The sequence below is a fragment of the Camelus ferus genome, chromosome 13 (assembly GCF_009834535.1).
Source record: "Camelus ferus isolate YT-003-E chromosome 13, BCGSAC_Cfer_1.0, whole genome shotgun sequence".
NCBI lineage: Eukaryota > Metazoa > Chordata > Mammalia > Artiodactyla > Camelidae > Camelus > Camelus ferus.
Window position 1 is genome coordinate 32,156,293 of NC_045708.1, and position 17,012 is coordinate 32,173,304.

Sequence of the window (17,012 nt, forward strand, 5' to 3'; positions counted from 1 at the left end):
GATCTTGTCCTTCTGGGGAGATACCTAGAAATGCACAGTATATTTGCTCGTTGGACTCATTGAGCACTGCAGGTAAGGAGAATGGGTTGAGCTTGAGCCATCTGTGGCCAGAGTAGACACTTTGCTGGCCTATCACCAATCTCCCTAGGTGCTCTTGACAAAGCCCAGTCCCCAAAGGAGCAGAAGGCTGCATAAGGAGGGCCAGATCAGGCACTGAACCAAAGGGCTAATGGCTGACAGGAGGTCAGGATGTGTCAGCTTCACTGGGACCTTAGGAGCTACAGTGATCTTCTGCCTGTTCTGTGCTTTGTTTTCGGTTTCTCCATGCAGCTCGGATTGGGAAAATGAAACGGAGGAAGCAAGATGAAGGGCAGGTATGTCCCCTGTGCAGCCGCCCCCTGGCAGGATCGGAGCAGGAGATGAGTAGGCATGTGGAGCATTGCCTTTCTAAGGTAGAGGGGCCATCACCACCTACCTCCCCTCCCCTGCCCTCCTTCCCCTGACACTAGCCACTGACTGCCTCCAGGTCTGTGGGCTGTTGGAGGTCTCTGTGTAGTCTCAGCAGCTTCTTCCTCTATTCTTCACCCTCTTCCTTTGCTTTCACTCTCCCACTCCTCCCCTGGGGCTCCAGTGGAAAATTTTTGGGAAGAGGCCCAGGTCTTTGACCTCTAGATTGGTTTACTTCAAAGGAGCCCTAGAGCTGGGGGCCCGTTGGGCATGCCAAAGCTGGGGGCTAGGGCTGTGCCTTCCCTGCAGGCCTGGGGAGCAGGTAGGGGTGGCCAGGGACCTGCATGATCCTGCTCTGCTCTTCACAGAGGGAAGGCTCCTGCATGGCTGAGGACGATGCCGTGGACATCGAGCATGAGAACAGCAACCGCTTTGAGGAGTATGAGTGGTGCGGGCAGAAGCGGATACGGGCCACCACTCTCCTGGAAGGTGGTTTCCGAGGTACAAGCAGCTGACACATAGGTGGCCAGGCCTCTGCTGGGTATCCATCTGTTGGGAGCCGAGAGGCCAGGGCTGGTGGCTGGTCATCCGTTCCACCACGTGGGAACTGCTGCTGGCAGGGCTCCTTTGTGACCGTGCTGCCTGCCTGTGATGTGCATATTAAAATGGATGTATTTGGGTGGGGAAATGGAATTGTGAGGCTGCAAGCTAGAAGTGACGAGGGGGGCTCTGAGCCTCGGGTGATGCATTGAAGGTGACAGCCAAGCCGCGTTAGCACCTGCATAAAATATTAAAGGGACGGTTATGCATTTATCACTCCATCCCTCTTAAGGCTGATAAATGAGAATCCAGCAACCTGCTGTACACCTCCAGCACTGGGGGCCCTGAGGGCTTCCAGGCAAACACATTGGATTTTCCTCCTCCTCCTCAGCCCCACGTCAGGGAAATCAGTTACAGAGGAGAGAGTGAGTTATGGCAAAATTTGACCTCCCATGAGCTTCATTGGTGAATCTAATTTTAGCTCTCATCCCATCCCTTCTCCCTGGGCACCCTCTGCCCTGAAGCAAGAGGGGCCAGGGCCCAGCTGCTCCCTGCTTCCCTTGGGCTCTCCCCCACTGCAGCAGAGGGCTCTGCAGGCCCCTGCCCAGCTTCACTGCCCACCTGGCTCCTTGGAGGGGTATGACTTGGCCTGGTGGAAGTCCCCCACCCCCACCAGGTCAAACAGACTGGTAGGTGCCCAGGGCCACTGTCCTCTTGTCAAACCCCCCTGCCATGGGCAGGGCAAAGAGGGAGCTGTCTGCCTCCTAGCCCCCAGTTCTTCTCTCTTTCTGTGCACAAGCACAGCTGGCACTGCAGCTTGTGGTCATTAAGTGAGCCAGTCTGCTTCCCATCTGCCTCCAGTTCTCTGGGCAACACCCTTGGGAGGATTGCTGTGTCTGGTCCCTGGGGAGTTTCACAGCAGCTGGGAGGAGGGTCTCTGCCTCATTGGGCCTGTGCTTCTTGGGCCAGTGCTGAGGAACAGTCCCTGCAGTGCCATCCAGGGCAGACCGGCTACGTGAAGGGGCCACAAGCCCAGGTGGGGCATTGTGCCTCTGGGCTTCTCTCACATTGCCCAGGCTTTTGGGGACAAGCCAGAGTGTAAATCAGAAAAGTTAATCACACCAAACCGTTTTCTGAGCCTGAGCACTGAGTTGGAGAATGGCCATTTGCCATTTCAGTCTGGTCCTGTCCTGGAGTTTGACTGTCTGAGGCTCTGGGAGGATGAGAAGCAAAGCCCAGGATCCCATGACTTGGACACACAGGTGTCTCTGGCAGCCCTGCAGGGACAGTTCCAGCCTGCTGCTCGGGGTTCACTCTGTCGGCAGCTGCAGATACTCACATCTTCCATTGCCGTGGCAATTTCTTAGTCAGGTTTCTTGGCACAGAACTGGACCTGATGGCTTCTGGGCACCAGACAGGGCTTAAGGCGATGAAGCTGCATGGGGCCTGCTGATTTGACCAAGTATTTCCCAGGCGCCAGGACGCACTTACAGAGCGGGTGTGAGGGGTTCTTCAGCCCTGGGCGGGTGTCAGTTTTCCCCGAGTGTTTATGCTGTGAGGTTGTTCCTTTCAAGAATTCCTGAGGGGAGTTCAAAGGGGGCTTTTCTTTGAGCGATTTGGAGAGCGAGAATGAGAGTGAGACTTGAAGAGGGAACAGGGGCCGGAGGTGCCTTTATCTGCAGAGAATTGCTCCGGCTTTCCTGATAGAAGCTGCTGCCGCCTCTTAAACAGCTTAGTGCAGTCAAAAGACAGGCAGACTTGAAAGGCTGTTTTACAGCGAGATCAGCAGGGGCCACGAGGCAGAGAGCAGGGCGCAGTGGAGCGGAGGAGGCTGAGGCTCCTCGGTGGGGGGGTGCTATCAAAGGAGGCCCTGGATGATCCTGAGTGCCTCTGCCCCCGAAATCCTGTCTGCAGGAGCAGCCATCTGTCAGTCTACCCTCCTCTGCCAGGCCCGATAGGCCCAACTCTTGGGGGGTTGGGTGTGGCCCCGCCAGGCGGGCTGGTGTCAGTGCGGCGCATTGATCGCCCGCTGGGCGGGCTGGGCCGCAAGCCGGGCAGTGCGTGCTTAATGTGATTGAAAGGCAGTTAAAATGGCGGTGACCTTTTCAGGAGGAATTAGATTGCCTGCCAAGACCGGTTAGAGGGAGTGATAACGCCGGCTGAAGAAGCTGCCCAGCCGACTTCAGAGAGAGGGAGCAGAAGCAGGATGAGCAGGCGAGCGGCGAGGCCCATTTAAGCTGCACTGTGCGTGCTGACAGAACAGAGATTGCTGTCCTTGTTAGATATGAAAGGATTGAAGAATTGCAGATAAGTTCCTGTATCCGGTCATCCCCTACCCCCCACCCAGACCAGGGCCCAGTTCGTCATCCTCGGCAAAGCTTCCCACCAGGCCCGCTGGGAGCTGGTCTGATGGAGCAAATTGGTTGCCTTGAGTATAATCTGCTGTGGGGCCAATGAACTAGTGAGAGTTTTGGGTGGGATACTTGGCCGAGGGGAAAAGGCCTTGGAGATGGGACCTGTGGTTACTCAGGGTGAGGCCCAGATAGCTCAGGCCTGGAAGTACTTGGAATTGGTACTTTTAGGACAAAATGAAAGACCAGACAGAACAGGTAAGCACCGAGTTAGGTCCAGCTTTAAATAGATCGTTAAGAGGCCAAAGGAAATAGGTAAAGATTTCAAGAGAGTAGTTTGGAACAAACTTTCGATGTCTAGGAAACACTCTGGCCTTCCTAGTTCTAGAAGAAACCCTGGGCTGTGAGCCTAGCTGTTGGTACTCTCTGAACCTTAGGTTTGCTAACCTGCTGCTGCTCTTCCTCCCCACCCAGAGTTATAACTGCATACAGGACAGCAATGGAGCCTAGTGCTTCACCAACATTGCCCTAAAAGAGCTCAGCAGTTAGGGAAAAAAGATGCTCTTCTGGGGCCCCATGCCATCCCTGGGCAGAGCAAGGGGCCTCTAGGCTAAAGCAGCAGGCCACAAGGAAAACCTGAATACACAGCCCTTGTGGACAAACATGCTCCTGCCTATAGCCAAAGGAGGTATGTGACAAATGAGCCACAGCTTTCTTCATTGCCTGTCTCCAGCTCTTGGGCCCAAAGAAGAGACTTGTGGGAGCTTTGATCCCTCCCCTGCATTGGTTGCCAGTGAAAGTTCACCCATCTGGTTTGGGAGAGCTTGGAGCTCATCATATTTGGAATGGACAGGCTGGAAAGAGGACGTGGAATGGTTGGTTTCAGATTCTGTGACGGTGATGTGGTGGGCACATGAGTGGTGAGATGGATGAATTTCCCAGGAGGCAGCACAGGAAATGGAAGGTGTTGCAACTCCATCTTTGAGCCCTGGAAGGAAATGCATTCCTAGAATCCAGCATTGAGTCCCTTTGAATCAAACAGGTTGAGGGAAGGGACAGGGACAATACTAAGAGAACCAACTGTCCAAGGTTTGTGCTCTGCCCAGATCCTGGCCTAGGGACTGCATCTTTCTTGAGTTCCTGCCTTAGATTGAGGCTGGTTCCAAGTAGCCTGATGTGCGATACCATGGACAGGACAGGCAGGGCAGCTTTGGCACAGATCTTTTAACTGGCTATTGCTTGATAAAACTTTAGTGCCAGATTATGGGTCAAGGGGCTAAGAGGTGTGAGTCCAAGGGCATGAAGAAGTAGGCCTAGCCCTAGATGCTGGCTCCTTCGGCATGTTTGTTTCCAAAAGATGGAGCTGCTGATGCTAAATATGTCCCCGAGCGCAGCCCTGCTGCCTGGTCCAGTCTGTGACAGGTGTTGGAACAGCCGGCTGCTGGAGGCAGTCTTGGAATGGAGACTGTTAGGGCTGCTGCCCTCTAACTCCTTACCACCTTCAGTTGTAACTGTTGCCTGGTGGGAGGGGCGAGGAGAGGTGGCAAGGAGCAGGGCACCTTCTGTCCCCTGTGGCGACTGATGGGGATTTAATCGCCTTTTGCAACACAATTGTTAAGCCAGGACAGAGTGCCGGCAGAAGGAACAAGTATCAATGGTTTTAAACGCGTCTGTCTCTCTGCGTCTCTCCTGACGTGAGGCAGTGAAACGCGTTATCGAGGAGGCCCGGAAAGTGGCTAAGTGCGTTTGACACACGCCAACTCCCTGCCTCCACACTGGATAATTGCATTGTCAACTGTTCAGCGAGGTGGCAGGTGACACTGCAGGCCGATTGATTGTCCCGCATCGCAGCTCCCCAGACTGTCAGCTCCCCAATCGATGGCAGTTTACACAAGACACCGTAACTGCATCTGTAACTAATTCCAGTGTAAAACTCTCCGGAAGCTGCTGCTGCGCCCCCCTTCCCACCCCCACCTCTCCTTGGAGTGTGCAGGCCTCTGGAGACCTCAGGACTCCTTTCTCCCTGGGCTCTGGTTTTGTTGGGAGCAGCAGGTGAGGAAATTGATGACTCTTTTTTGTGGTTTCAGGTTCCAGGACGTTACTGCCCTCAGTAAACGGGCATCTTCAGTTTCTCAATCAATCATCTGATCAATTGATTAAATTAATACTGATTCCCCCCCTCCCCCACCCCGGCTTCGTGATGACCCAAGAAGAAATGAGTTTATGGGAGAGGAATCATTTTTATAAGATTTAGATTTGCTTATCATTTCTGCATTTAACCTTCTTGCTCTCTATTGCTAAGTATCCACTTGGAGGGAGGGGGTTTTTCACACTGCCTGCCCTCCCAGGACCAGGCCTCCCCTCTGCTGAGCATCATTGACCATCAGGCTTAGTCTTCCTGTGGGCAGCAGCCCAGCCCTTTGTGCCACATTAAGGTGGGGCTGAGCTGCAGCAAGGGGGCCTCCCTGGTGACTAAAGGGTACTCTGGGTCATCCTGCAGGGCCCAAGGGCAGAGTCCCTTCCCTGGACAGTAGCAGCAGGAGTGGCAGCTTGCCTGTTATCCCCAGAGCTACACGGAACAGGAGCCAGAGGCTTGGAAAGGAGTTCTCTGTGCCATCTTGCCTCTGAGTACTGGCCTGGGATATTCCAGCAGCTGAGAACATAAAATGACTGTGGAGCCTTCTTCTCAAAGCAAGGGGGGGGGGGGCAAGCTGGCAGGGGTGCTGTCTGCATAAAACGGCTTTATGGCCGTTTCTTTTTATTATGATTCTGCCAGAAGTCAGCAAGTGACATTTCATTAAGAAAATAAAGTTTAATGTGCTGGGAAGGAGGTTGGAGCAGGCTAGGGTAGCACAGGAGTGAAATCGGCAGGCGGCAGCCTGTTATGAACACCTGTGGGGGTAGGGAAAGTTTCCCAGCATCTGTCTCCACTGGCAAGATGGGGTCAGGGTCAGAGTAAACTGCTCAGACCAGAGACAGAGAGGCCTTTTCTGTGACAAACAAGAAGTGTCGTGCTCTCCATCCTGCGAGGCTGGTCAGAGGAGCAGAAGGTCGCTGCCCACCTGAGAGCTGGGATCTGAAAGGAAAGATTGTGGCCTGAGAGGTTTCTCCGGGCCACCAGCCAGGCAGCCCTCCACCCTCCTGGCAAAGGCTCCCAGAACCTAACAGAACAGCATTGTCGGTATTTAGCCATTACTGCTGGGGTGTGTTGTGTGGCACCTGCTGTGGGCCTGGCCAGCTCTGCTGAGCTCACAGCAATGAGTCAGACTTGGGCTTTTCAATCTGGTAAGGGACAGTGATAATACATGGTGTAATAAATATGATTTTAGAGTTGCACAGAAGCCTGGGTGGATGCCAAGGAAGGGACCCCTATGTAGAAAGATCTAGGGAAGTCTAACCCACACTCAGCACCTTGAGGGTAGGGATCAGATGTGAGAACCCTGTCCTCAGTGCCAAACCAGGCAGAGAATGAGTTCAGTAAAGGTTGAGAGCATGTTGAAGTGAGTTCCTTCAGGAAGTATTTATAGAGCAACTACTCTATATTAGGTACTAGGAGTTAACAGAAGGCATGGTTGAGCAGAGTCATACTTGCAAAATGAGCAGGAATTTGTTCTGTAGACCAGGAAGGAGACATTTCTAGGCAGAGATAACAGGAGGTACAAAGGCATAGGAGCTTGAAAAAACATGGAGGGTTTGTGCAACCGCAGTAGCTGTATTCCACTGGAATATGAGTCCTGGTCCAGGCCTGGCAGGCAGTGAGACTGCAGAGGACTTCTTCGGCCACCAGGCTGCTTCATGCATTGAGAAGCTGGGACTTTTCCTGGCAGTTTTGGGTGCCCTGTTTCCTCAGCTTTGCCATGGAGCCATTCTGGGCTGAGGAGTAGTGCCAGGATTCTCCGCTGCTCCTTGCCCACCCACGAGGCAGGGCTGGGCAGGGCCAAGCTAAGCCGAGGATGTGAGGCCAACTACTGAGCTGCGTGTACTTGGGGGAGGGGGGTTGGCAGGGCTCGAGGGGCACAGGCTGTAAGTGAACCTGATAGCTACATTCTGATTGATTGCGGAGTTTGTCTCCCAAACTGTCAGAGGGTTTATAGAGGTGCCACTCACCCACGAGGCAGGAATTGCTTGTCAGGACACCTGGCCATGAATAGGAGACAGGGCTGTAACTTGGTGTTTGCTCAGCTTAATGGCTCTGCTGCTGACCTGCCTGCTGCCTCTAGTTTGTTGGTGCCTCGGTGTGGAGGGCAGATGAGGACTGGCGGGGAGGGGTGGGGCCCAGGTAGTGCCTGACCTCTCTCTCTCTCGTGCTGCTTTCCTCTGGGATATGTGGAACCTTTGTGAGACCAGAGACTGGAGGAGGAGGATAAGGAGGTGCTTTTGAAATAGGCTTGAAAGATGGAGAACATTCTAGATGGAGTGGAAAGCCTGAGCAGGACAGGCCGGGTGATGTCTGAGGTGTAGTAAGCAGCCTGTCCGTATACATGGGGCTTATGGAGTGAAGTGAGGGGAAGGGTGAAAGTGGAAAAGTGCGGCATCCTGGTCTTCGTGGGTCTGCTGAGGAGCCGAGACTTGACCGTGCATGCAGCAGGGCGCTGCAGATGGCGGTGGAGCAGGGAAGAGAAGGGTCAGGACTGTGGCAACAGGGTGAAGGAACAGGTGAGAGAGTTGATGACTTGTTACAAGTCTGTTACCCTGATGAGAGTGTAAGGCCCTGAGTGTGGGAAGAATGGACAAGAAGAGATTTCTGAGATCATCAGGCAGAACCCTGAGCTGCTTCGTATCTCTGATTTCACTCACCCCAAATCCCATTGCTTTCAGCCTTTTTTGTCCCCAGCAGGGCTGCTCTTCTGGCTAGTGAGATGTGGTCTGAGACTGGGACCACTGGGAGAAGACAGGGGTGGGGAGGGAGAGGCAATTTTGTGGCCCCTGACCCTCGGCTATCAGGAAGGGTGGCCCTGGGAGTCAGACCACATGGCAGGTGAGTGGGCCTGGAGTAGCTTCAGCACCTCACCCCTAACATCACCACCGCCCCACTGGCCGAGAGTCTGCCTGTGGCTGCCAGATACACCTCGGTGGGGTCATCTCCTGCCCAGCCCTTCACCCTGCCTCCGCCCAGCCTGGCTGCCTTCATGGTCTACTTTGAGAAGCAGGTGTGCATGCCTACTCTCCCTCGTCTGTCCCTTCTAATCCCTTTATAACTGCACTTGTCCAGGAATCCAGGCTGAGTGAGTTGGGGATGAATAATTAATGTCAGGCGCTTCAGACATCAAATATTTGAACAGCTGCCTGGTGTTTTTGCTGGCAAGGACCTGGCGGCCAAAATCAGGACGTTGGCTGGGGGTCCCGCTGTATGGCTGGCTGTGACTGGCCTTAGCCAGCCTGCTGTCTCTAGTGGACTTGTTAGGCTAGACCATGGGACACAGGGTGTCCAGGTTCTAGATGGGGGTGATCTTATAGACCTGAATGTTTCTGTCCTCTTCCTGCTTTTTCTAGAACTGGAAGACAGGTAGACAACAGGCCTAGACTGGTTGTCTCCTAAGGACCTGACCTAGTGTACGAATGGGCTAGTTTAGGAGCAGAGACCACTTGGAGCAGCAGGCAGTGCAGGGAAGAATGAGGTACACAGAGTGAAAAGGACTGAAATGTCAGAATCAAAAGCATCCAAATATCTGGCTCTCTAAATCCCAAGCCTAAAACCTGACCCCTACCTAGGGGAACAGAAGGGGACACTCTTGGCCTTATCTTGCTGGCCCCTGGCCCTCCTCACATCCTGCTTCCCACAGGCTCTGGCTTCGTCATGTGCAGCGGCAAAGAGAATCCGGACAGTGATGCTGACTTGGATGTGGATGGGGATGACACTCTGGAGTATGGGAAGCCACAGTATCCTTGGGGCACTGCAGGACAAGGTGGGGCTGGGGGGACAGGCCAAGGGCAGAAGAAAAGTAGCAAGCACCTCTGGGACTCACCCACACACCCCCTACCCGAGGGTCAGTGTCTCAGCGTGGGCCAGGGGGAGCCCTCCTGAGGATTCAACCCTCCTGGCCCACTGCAAACCAGGATCCATTGTCCTTGACCACCATGCCAGATACACGGAGGCTGATGTCATCCCCTGCACAGGCGAGGAGCCTGGCGAAGCCAAGGAGAGAGAGGCACTCCGGGGCGCAGTCCTAAAGCAAGTGTGGGCACAGGCTTGGGTGGGTCGGATGGGAAGCCCTGAGGCAGGTGTCACCCAGTACCCGCCCTTCAGGGCCATCCTGCCTGCCTTCGGGGCTCACTTTGTTCTTCCTCCTTCCTTTCCTCTAGTGGCGGCCCTCCCAGCACACGCATCACACCTGAGTTCTCGAAATGGGCCAGTGATGGTAAGTCCTGACCCAGGTTAGGAGTAATGGGGAAGAAGGGATGTCTCTCCATTGGTGGTGATGGACTCAAGCCCAACCCCTCACCTGGGCTGCCCAGTCTGGCCAGAGTGTGAGTTACTCTCTGTCCCAGCAGAGATGCCATCTACCAGCAACGGTGAGAGCAGCAAGCAGGAGGCCATGCAGAAGACCTGCAAGAACAGCGACATTCGAGAAGTGAGTGTCTGGCCAGGAGGGAGACCCCTAGGACCGCAGCTCAGTAGGAGGGAGAGAGACCATCTCTTTGCGAGTAGGAAGGCCTGCTGCCCTGGGCACACAGCCGGCAGTGGGGTCCAGCTGGTGCTAAGTGTGACTCTGGATTGATCACTCGGCCATGGCCCTGGGAGCTGTGGTGGAGGGAGGAGCGGCCTGCCTGCCTGCCTGTTCGGCCTGCCTACGTGCTCGTTGTGGCGGCCTCCGCCCGGGAATGTGATGTATGGCCGCCCAGCCCAGCCGGCACACTTGATTCATCTCCAGTTTCTGTTTCTTAATCGGGAGCTAAATTGGTTTCATTTTTCTTGTCCCGGATGGCGCTTGCAGTGGGTTTTAGGCAGGAGTATTGGGTCTCATCATGTCTGGTAGGAATTTTTGGCCCATGTTCTCTGGCAGGGGAAAGGGGGAACTGTTAGCACTTCACCCAGAGTTGGGCAACCCCTGGCCTGGATCCCCAGGAGCCACAAGGATTTGAAATCAGCTGGACACCTTACTGCCTTTCCAGAAGCCCAAGCAAGGCCATTTTGGCCCCAGGAGGTGGCATTGTCCAGTTCTGGCTGCCTGGAGCTGCTGCTGTTGGCCATTCCTTAACTCCTCACGCTCATCCCTCCCTCCTCTGGAGGCTAGGTTGCCTGGGGTTAAAAGGCAGCCTCTTCATTCCAGGGCCAGTGTTCCATCTTGCCTCCTGCCAGCAGAGTGGATTGCAGGCCGGTACAGGGCTGGGTCGGTGGCCCAGGGTCACCTCCCATTTGTTTCCCTCCATTTTGTGTTGTCATAAATTCATTCCAGCCCGTTGTGGTTGATCAGTTTATCTCGGCCGGGGCCGCGAGTGCTGCTGGCATGATGTATGGGCCGCGGCACAGGGCCCGGCTGCCCATGAATCACCGCAGCTGCTCCGTGTCAGCGCCGGAGCGGGCCGCACAGGTTCGGCGCAACCAGCTTGGGGGGGGGAGGAATGACGTATGGATGTTTATTTAATAATTCTCTCCTACTCCAGCTGAGCGGGGCGGGCGGGGCTGTAAGGGGCGCCCACCCTCGTCTGGAGGGGCTGCTCATAAATCAGAAAGACAAGATCATTAATCAAGGATGGCGCTCAGGGGGGAGGTGGGGGCCAGAGCCAGTGGTCATCCATGAAGGTCCTACCCACCAAGGGCTGGGGGAGTCGAGGCTTCTGTCCCACCTGTGTGAGCACAGGGCACCAGTGGGCGGGGCTCTCTGGGACTGGCTCAGTCCTGTGCAGAGAGAGATCTCCATTAGGTCTGGATCTGTCAAGATTGGGGCCCCTCAGTCCCCATGGCATCTCGCAGCCGGACACATTATGGTTTCCCATCCGAGATCTTTTTCACAACCTAGAGAAGGAGAAAGGCAGGATGACATGGCTTCTTCCAAGAAATTCTCTACCCCATGCCCTAGAGGGGCTCAGGACTAGCTTACAGCCTACCTAGGTCAGGGGCCTGGAGGATTGGGTATTTCACCAGAGCAAACAATAGGCCACGTATTGCTGAGCAAATCCAAGATAGGATGGGCTCTGGAGTTGGATGTGGCCTTGGAGCTTTTGGAGATGGGGAAATGGTTCGTTCTCACCTGGCCCCATCCTTTTTGCCTTCCCAGCTCTAGCTCATCCTCTGGTTTGGGGTTTTGAGAGTTAGTTCTTTTCACTGGGGTGAGCTGTCCCCAACCCCAGGCCTTGGTTTCCCAGTTTTTGAAATAACCACATAGGATCAGGCAGATGCTCAGCCTGGTCCTTGGAGAAGAAGGGAGCACAGCTACCCATTCTTGTCTCCTTGTCAGGAATTTACTAGCAGTCCAGGTGGGCATGGCACACACAGCACTGGGCAGAATGCCAAGGGGAGGAGCCAGCTATGCAGGTGTTTCTGAGGGAGGGGATGGTAAAGGCTTTCCAGAGCTGGAAAGTTGAATGGACGCTCCCAGGGAATCTACTGGTGCTGGAAGGAGTTGTAGTCAGAGCCTGCCTCAGCTTCCCTCGAGAGCGGCAGGACAGAGAATCATGGACCCATGGAATCATGGATCTAGAGCATCGTGATATAGGGACACAGCCATCAGGAAGTCACATTCTGAGTCACTGCTAGTGCCCTAAGAGAGAGGTCAGAGAGTAGGCAGGTTTCCCACCATCCTACCCATGCCCCCTACCACTTAGCCCAGCAGGGACGGACTGCCTGTAAGGCTTTCTGGGCCAACTGTCTCCCCGAAGCTGGCAGAACAGGCCACCCTAGGAGATGGTCCTTGCCCACACACACGGCCCTTGTGATTCCACCTCAGCTGATTGAATGTACCTTTTAAACCTCGGCTCTTACCCTTTACAGCTGTCTACCAACATCCTCAACAACTGCGTATAAATTGCCTGTAAGATAAACTTCCCTTTCTGATTGTGGCATCTGGGGTCTTCCTGGATATAGTCTCCTCTCCCGCTGTAGCACTTTCTGCTTACCCACAGGTGCGCCTTCCAGCCAGCTGGGGCTCTTGGGCCTCTTGGCCTTGGTTCCTCCTGTTCCCTCAGCCTGGAGCTTGTCTCCTGGTTATAGCCAGTGTGGAGTAATGGTTACACAGTTACTGATTGATCACAGAATCAGGCTGCTGGGGTTTGAATCTCATCTCCTCCACTCTATGTAACCTTTGCGCAGACTACTTAATGTTTCTGTGCTTTAGTTTCTTTATATATAAAATGGGAGTATTAGAATCTCCTCATGGGGTTTTTGTGAGGTGTAAATAAGACAATAATTTTTAGTCCCTCGGTATAATCCTTGGCATTTAGTAAGTGCTTAATAAATTTTAGCTTTTATTTGTATTATTGTCATTATTACTCCCTAGGCCCATCTCTAGTACCATCCCTTCTACTCCTTCAGGAAGTGTTCTTCCTCCTCTGTGAGTTTCTCTGGGTTCTGTTCACTTGTTTTAGGAGGGGTGGGAGGGATCACTCCTTGAGATAGCCTGAGCTATTCCCTGTTCAGTATCGTGCCTAGAGGGTTTTCAGGAAGTTGTAGGGACCTTGTGCAGGGTTTGCACAACGCATGAGGACCACCAGGGCATCTGACGTGCCTAGGAAGAAACAACCAGAAGCCCTGGAGGTAGGTTAGGCCTGTAGCCAGGGACCTAGATTATGTGGGCCTCATCTAGTCCCTGCATCTCTCACTCTCCCTGGGTATCAGACCAGCTCTCTTTGGCAAGTATTTACTTACACTCATGTGCCAAGTGTGGGGTTAATGTCCGGAGTCCGTACTGGTGGAGTGAGCAGTTTGCTCAGGGAAGTGAGGCTAGCAGAGGAGACAGAGACATTTGCAGTTATATTGCTGTGGTGAAGTCCAGTACAGGTGCTGGAGGAGCACAGAAGAGGCAGCCACCAGTGGGGATACTGGCTGGGAATGGAAAAGGCTTCTGGGAGGCAGTGGGAACTAGACCTGAATGATGAGATGGAACTCTTTAGTCGGGTTGGGGGATGATCCAGAGGAAGTGGAAATTTCTGAGAGGCCAGCAGAATGAAAAGTGTGTGTGTAGAAATCCAGTAGTTTGGTGTGGATGGAGTGTAAAGTACGTGGCAGGGTGCTGAAGGGGTGCGGCTGGCTGGGGCTGGACCGCGGAGGCCCATGTAAGCTTGTGAGGAGTTTGGCAAAGCTTTACTCTGAGATAGACACTGAAGTGTGGGAAGGAGAAATGGTCAAATGTGCAGGGTTCTAGGTGCTTAGGGGAACCGAATGGAATGAGGAGGCTGGAGGCAGGACATTCAGATTGGTGAAGTAATCCACAGAAGCCACAAGCACCTGGACTAGTGGTGGTAAGCAGTGGGAAGAAGTGGAGATGCCAGAGGTAATTTGGAGCTCCGTGACAGATTTTGGATGTTGGGGGTGACTGGAAAGGAGTGGTTTGAGAATGGTTCCCGGATATCTGGTTTAGAAATATATTAGGATGGAGGTGGAGGAGCAAGTTCTGGAATGTGGAGTTAGCAGATCTGGGGAGGGGGCATATCTAGAGGACATTCACATACGTGCTTCTGGAAGTCAAGGGAGGTGTGGACTGGGGGTTCAGGTTAGGGATGCCAGCCTGCTGCCTGCCCAGCTATGCCATCCTCTTTACAGAATCACTGAAGATTCAGCTGTGACCACGTTTGAGGCCCTGAAGGCTCGGGTCAGGGAGCTCGAACGGCAGCTCTCCCGTGGGGACCGTTACAAATGCCTCATCTGCATGGTGAGAGGAAGGGAACCTTGGGTGCCCCTGCTCTGGCTTCAGTGCTCCTTGGGGGTTGGAGAGGGTCTCTGCCCTGTGATCTGAGCCCTTCGGAGGGTGGGACAGCCTCAGAGTGATCCCTCCCTTCTCTGCCCATCTTCTCCCTAGGACTCATACTCGATGCCCCTAACGTCCATCCAGTGTTGGCACGTGCACTGTGAGGAGTGCTGGCTGCGGACCCTGGTGAAGTGGCTCGGGGGTTGGGAGGGGGTGGCCATTTGGGGTACCGCCCCGATGTCCATACTTATGCTTGAGCCTATTTGAGGGGAGGGGGAGCAGAAGCATCGAAAACAGCGGGAAGCCAGGATATTCAGCCCCAAGCTCACTACCCTCCCCCCACCCCAGGTTTATTCTGTTCTCCCCACCCATGGGTTCAATGCCTGCTCCCTTCCTCTGGCCCCTCACCCCCAGAAGGCCCCTGTAAAACATACAGTGGTGAGACCCAGGTCAGGAGGAGGCTGGGTGTGGGTAAGCAGGACCAGGGTCTCGGCCCCTCCCCCTCCAGTTACTAAGCTCCTTCTGCTCCTGCCCCTGTTCTTCGCTCAGGAGCAGCCATTAAAATGTCGCCCGGAGACAGCAATAAAAGGCCCGGACGTGGGCTCTGTGTCCTGATCAAAGGCCGCGTGTAATCTCGTTAGGGCCGCGGCAGCCACAGCTGGACCCAGCCTTGTTCTCATTACCGGGGCTCCCGCTGCGGGGCTGGCCAGGCGGTTTGATCCTGGCATCCCCCCAACACAGGAGCGTGCCTGCCTGCTCACAGAGGCCGCCCAGGCCTCCCCAGCCCGGACTGACAGGACCAAGGTTCCTGCACACAACTGGTACAGGGAGACATGGCTGCAGACCCAAGTGCTCACACAGCAGATGTGTGGCACAGGGTCTCACCAGAGCCCTCCCCGTTCTCCCTGCAGGGTGCCAAGAAGCTCTGCCCCCAGTGCAACACCATCACAGCACCTGGAGACCTACGGAGAATCTACTTGTGAGCTAGCCACCCCAGGCAGGCCTGCCTTGAGCCCCACCTGCTCCGCCTGTGACATGACCCCCCCTTGTACATACTTGCACACAGGTTCCCCGTGTACATACATGCACACACACGCACGCACACACATGCACACACACAGGACTCTAAGCCAGAGTAGGGGCTGAGGCCCAGGCCCTGCCTGCTGGCTCCCGCCAAGATTGGAGACCATACCTGTTTCAGGTTCTGTTTCCAGGGTGGGGCATGGAGGCGGGAGTGGGGGAGTAGCCCGGCAAGGCTCCTGAGATCCAGCCCCCAGACTGACAGATGGACAGACAGACATGCAAACACCAGACTGAAGCACATGTAATATAGACCGTGTATGTTTACAATGTTGTGTATAAATGGGACAGCTGGCCCTCTCCCCTCCCCCGGTTGTATGATTTTTCTTCTTTTGTTATGAACACCTGGAAGCAGTGCCTCCTTCAGGGCTGGCTGGGGGCTCGGCCCACCCACCTCTTGGGGTACCTGCCTCTCCCACTCCCTCTCCTGTGGTGTCCCTTCCCTCACCCATGTGCTCGGTGTTCAGTGGTGTATATTTCTTCTCCCAGACGTGGGGCACACGCCCCAAGGGACATGATCCTCTCCTTAGTCTTAGCTCCTGGGGCTCTTCATAAGGAGTTGGGGGGGGGGGAGGCACAGGAGATGGGAGCCGAGCTGAAGCAGGGGCTGAGACGGGCTGGATGAGGGTGCTTCTGGCTGCCCAGCCTTCTGCCAAGAACCTTTCCTGGGATTAAAGCTGCTGTTCCCAAGGAAAAGTGTTGTCTCCCTTGCCCCTCTCGTGGGCCCCATGGTGTGATGCTGTGTCTGTATATTCTATACAAAGGTACTTGTCCTTTCCCTTTGTAAACTACATTTGACATGGATTAAACCAGTACAGACAGCTGCTGCCTGTGTGTATGTGTGTAGGGAGGGGTGGGTGATGGGGTGGTATGGACAGAGGCAGTTAAGGGGTTAATTCCTGGCAGCAGTATGAAAGGACTTGGCTATGGGTTTGTAAAGCAGTATGGGGTTGGTCTGCTTAGGGGCCAGAGCACTGTCTCGGGTGGGGGTGGGGCTGGGACCTGGACTCCTGACTATTGATGGGTAGGGGCTCCAGGTTAATTCCTTATCGATGCAGAATCGTCAGCTCATTAATCACAGAAGAGGTCAGAGCTTGGGGGTACAGAGGGGATGCATGCTCTATCCCCTAGTCTAGGGCAGGAACAGCTGTAAGCTTGGGTGAAAACACAAACCCCAAACCTCTATCCTTTTCTGGTCCCTTGAAATGAGCCAAGGACCACAAATGGAACCACCATCTCCGTCCCCTGTGGTTTTTTTCTGTTCTCCATCTTAGTGACCAACAGCCTTGTATAGCTACTGCCTAGACCAGACGGAAACAGTAAGAACTCCTTTATCCAGAGTAGACCTTCAAGTCAGGGGACTGAGGCTGGGCAGCTAGCCCTGGAGATGGAGCTCTGTCAAATGGTCATCCTCACTGGACACTGCTGGAAGTAGTGTCTGCTCAGTGCCGGTAAGTAAGCAGCATTCCGGGTGCTCAGGCAGGTGCTCAAAGCTGCAGGTGAGTCCTCACCCAACACACAAAGCCATTTTGAGAAAACAGGATTCTGCTAAAATTAAGACCCCAGAATATCTTCATAACTCCAGACTCCTTTCCTTCACACATTTGCACACACCAGGCCCACCCTCCATCTTCCCGAATCTTAGACACCCATCTCTGGGATACCACAGCAGTAAATATTACAGAATCGGGTCCAGCTGGCAGCTCCTGTCCCTCCCTGAACCCAGATAAATCACCTTGGTTTGAGTCAA

At 54.4% G+C, this 17,012-nt stretch overlaps 1 protein-coding gene across 5 annotated transcripts in view; it reads left to right on the plus strand.

The window, feature by feature from the left end:
* RNF220 (ring finger protein 220) overlaps positions 1-16,086 on the plus strand; it is a 210,519-nt gene extending 194,433 nt beyond the window's left edge. For 2 of the 5 annotated variants that reach the window (XR_004324977.1, XR_004324978.1), the window contains exons 7-14: positions 331-452; positions 816-948; positions 9,122-9,218; positions 9,424-9,510; positions 9,642-9,697; positions 9,831-9,910; positions 14,038-14,146; positions 14,294-14,333. Coding sequence is in view for 2 of the 5 variants with exons in the window: in XM_032494107.1 (XP_032349998.1) it covers positions 331-452; positions 816-948; positions 9,122-9,218; positions 9,424-9,510; positions 9,642-9,697; positions 9,831-9,910; positions 14,018-14,146; positions 14,294-14,368; positions 15,094-15,165 (851 nt within the window). In the remaining 3 variants the exon portion in view is untranslated. Of the gene's footprint in view, positions 1-330; positions 453-815; positions 949-9,121; positions 9,219-9,423; positions 9,511-9,641; positions 9,698-9,830; positions 9,911-14,017; positions 14,147-14,293; positions 14,369-15,093 lie in introns of those variants that run through there. The other 3 variants (XR_004324979.1, XM_032494106.1, XM_032494107.1) reach the window with 3 other exon arrangements.
* Positions 16,087-17,012: the final 926 nt, after the last annotated feature.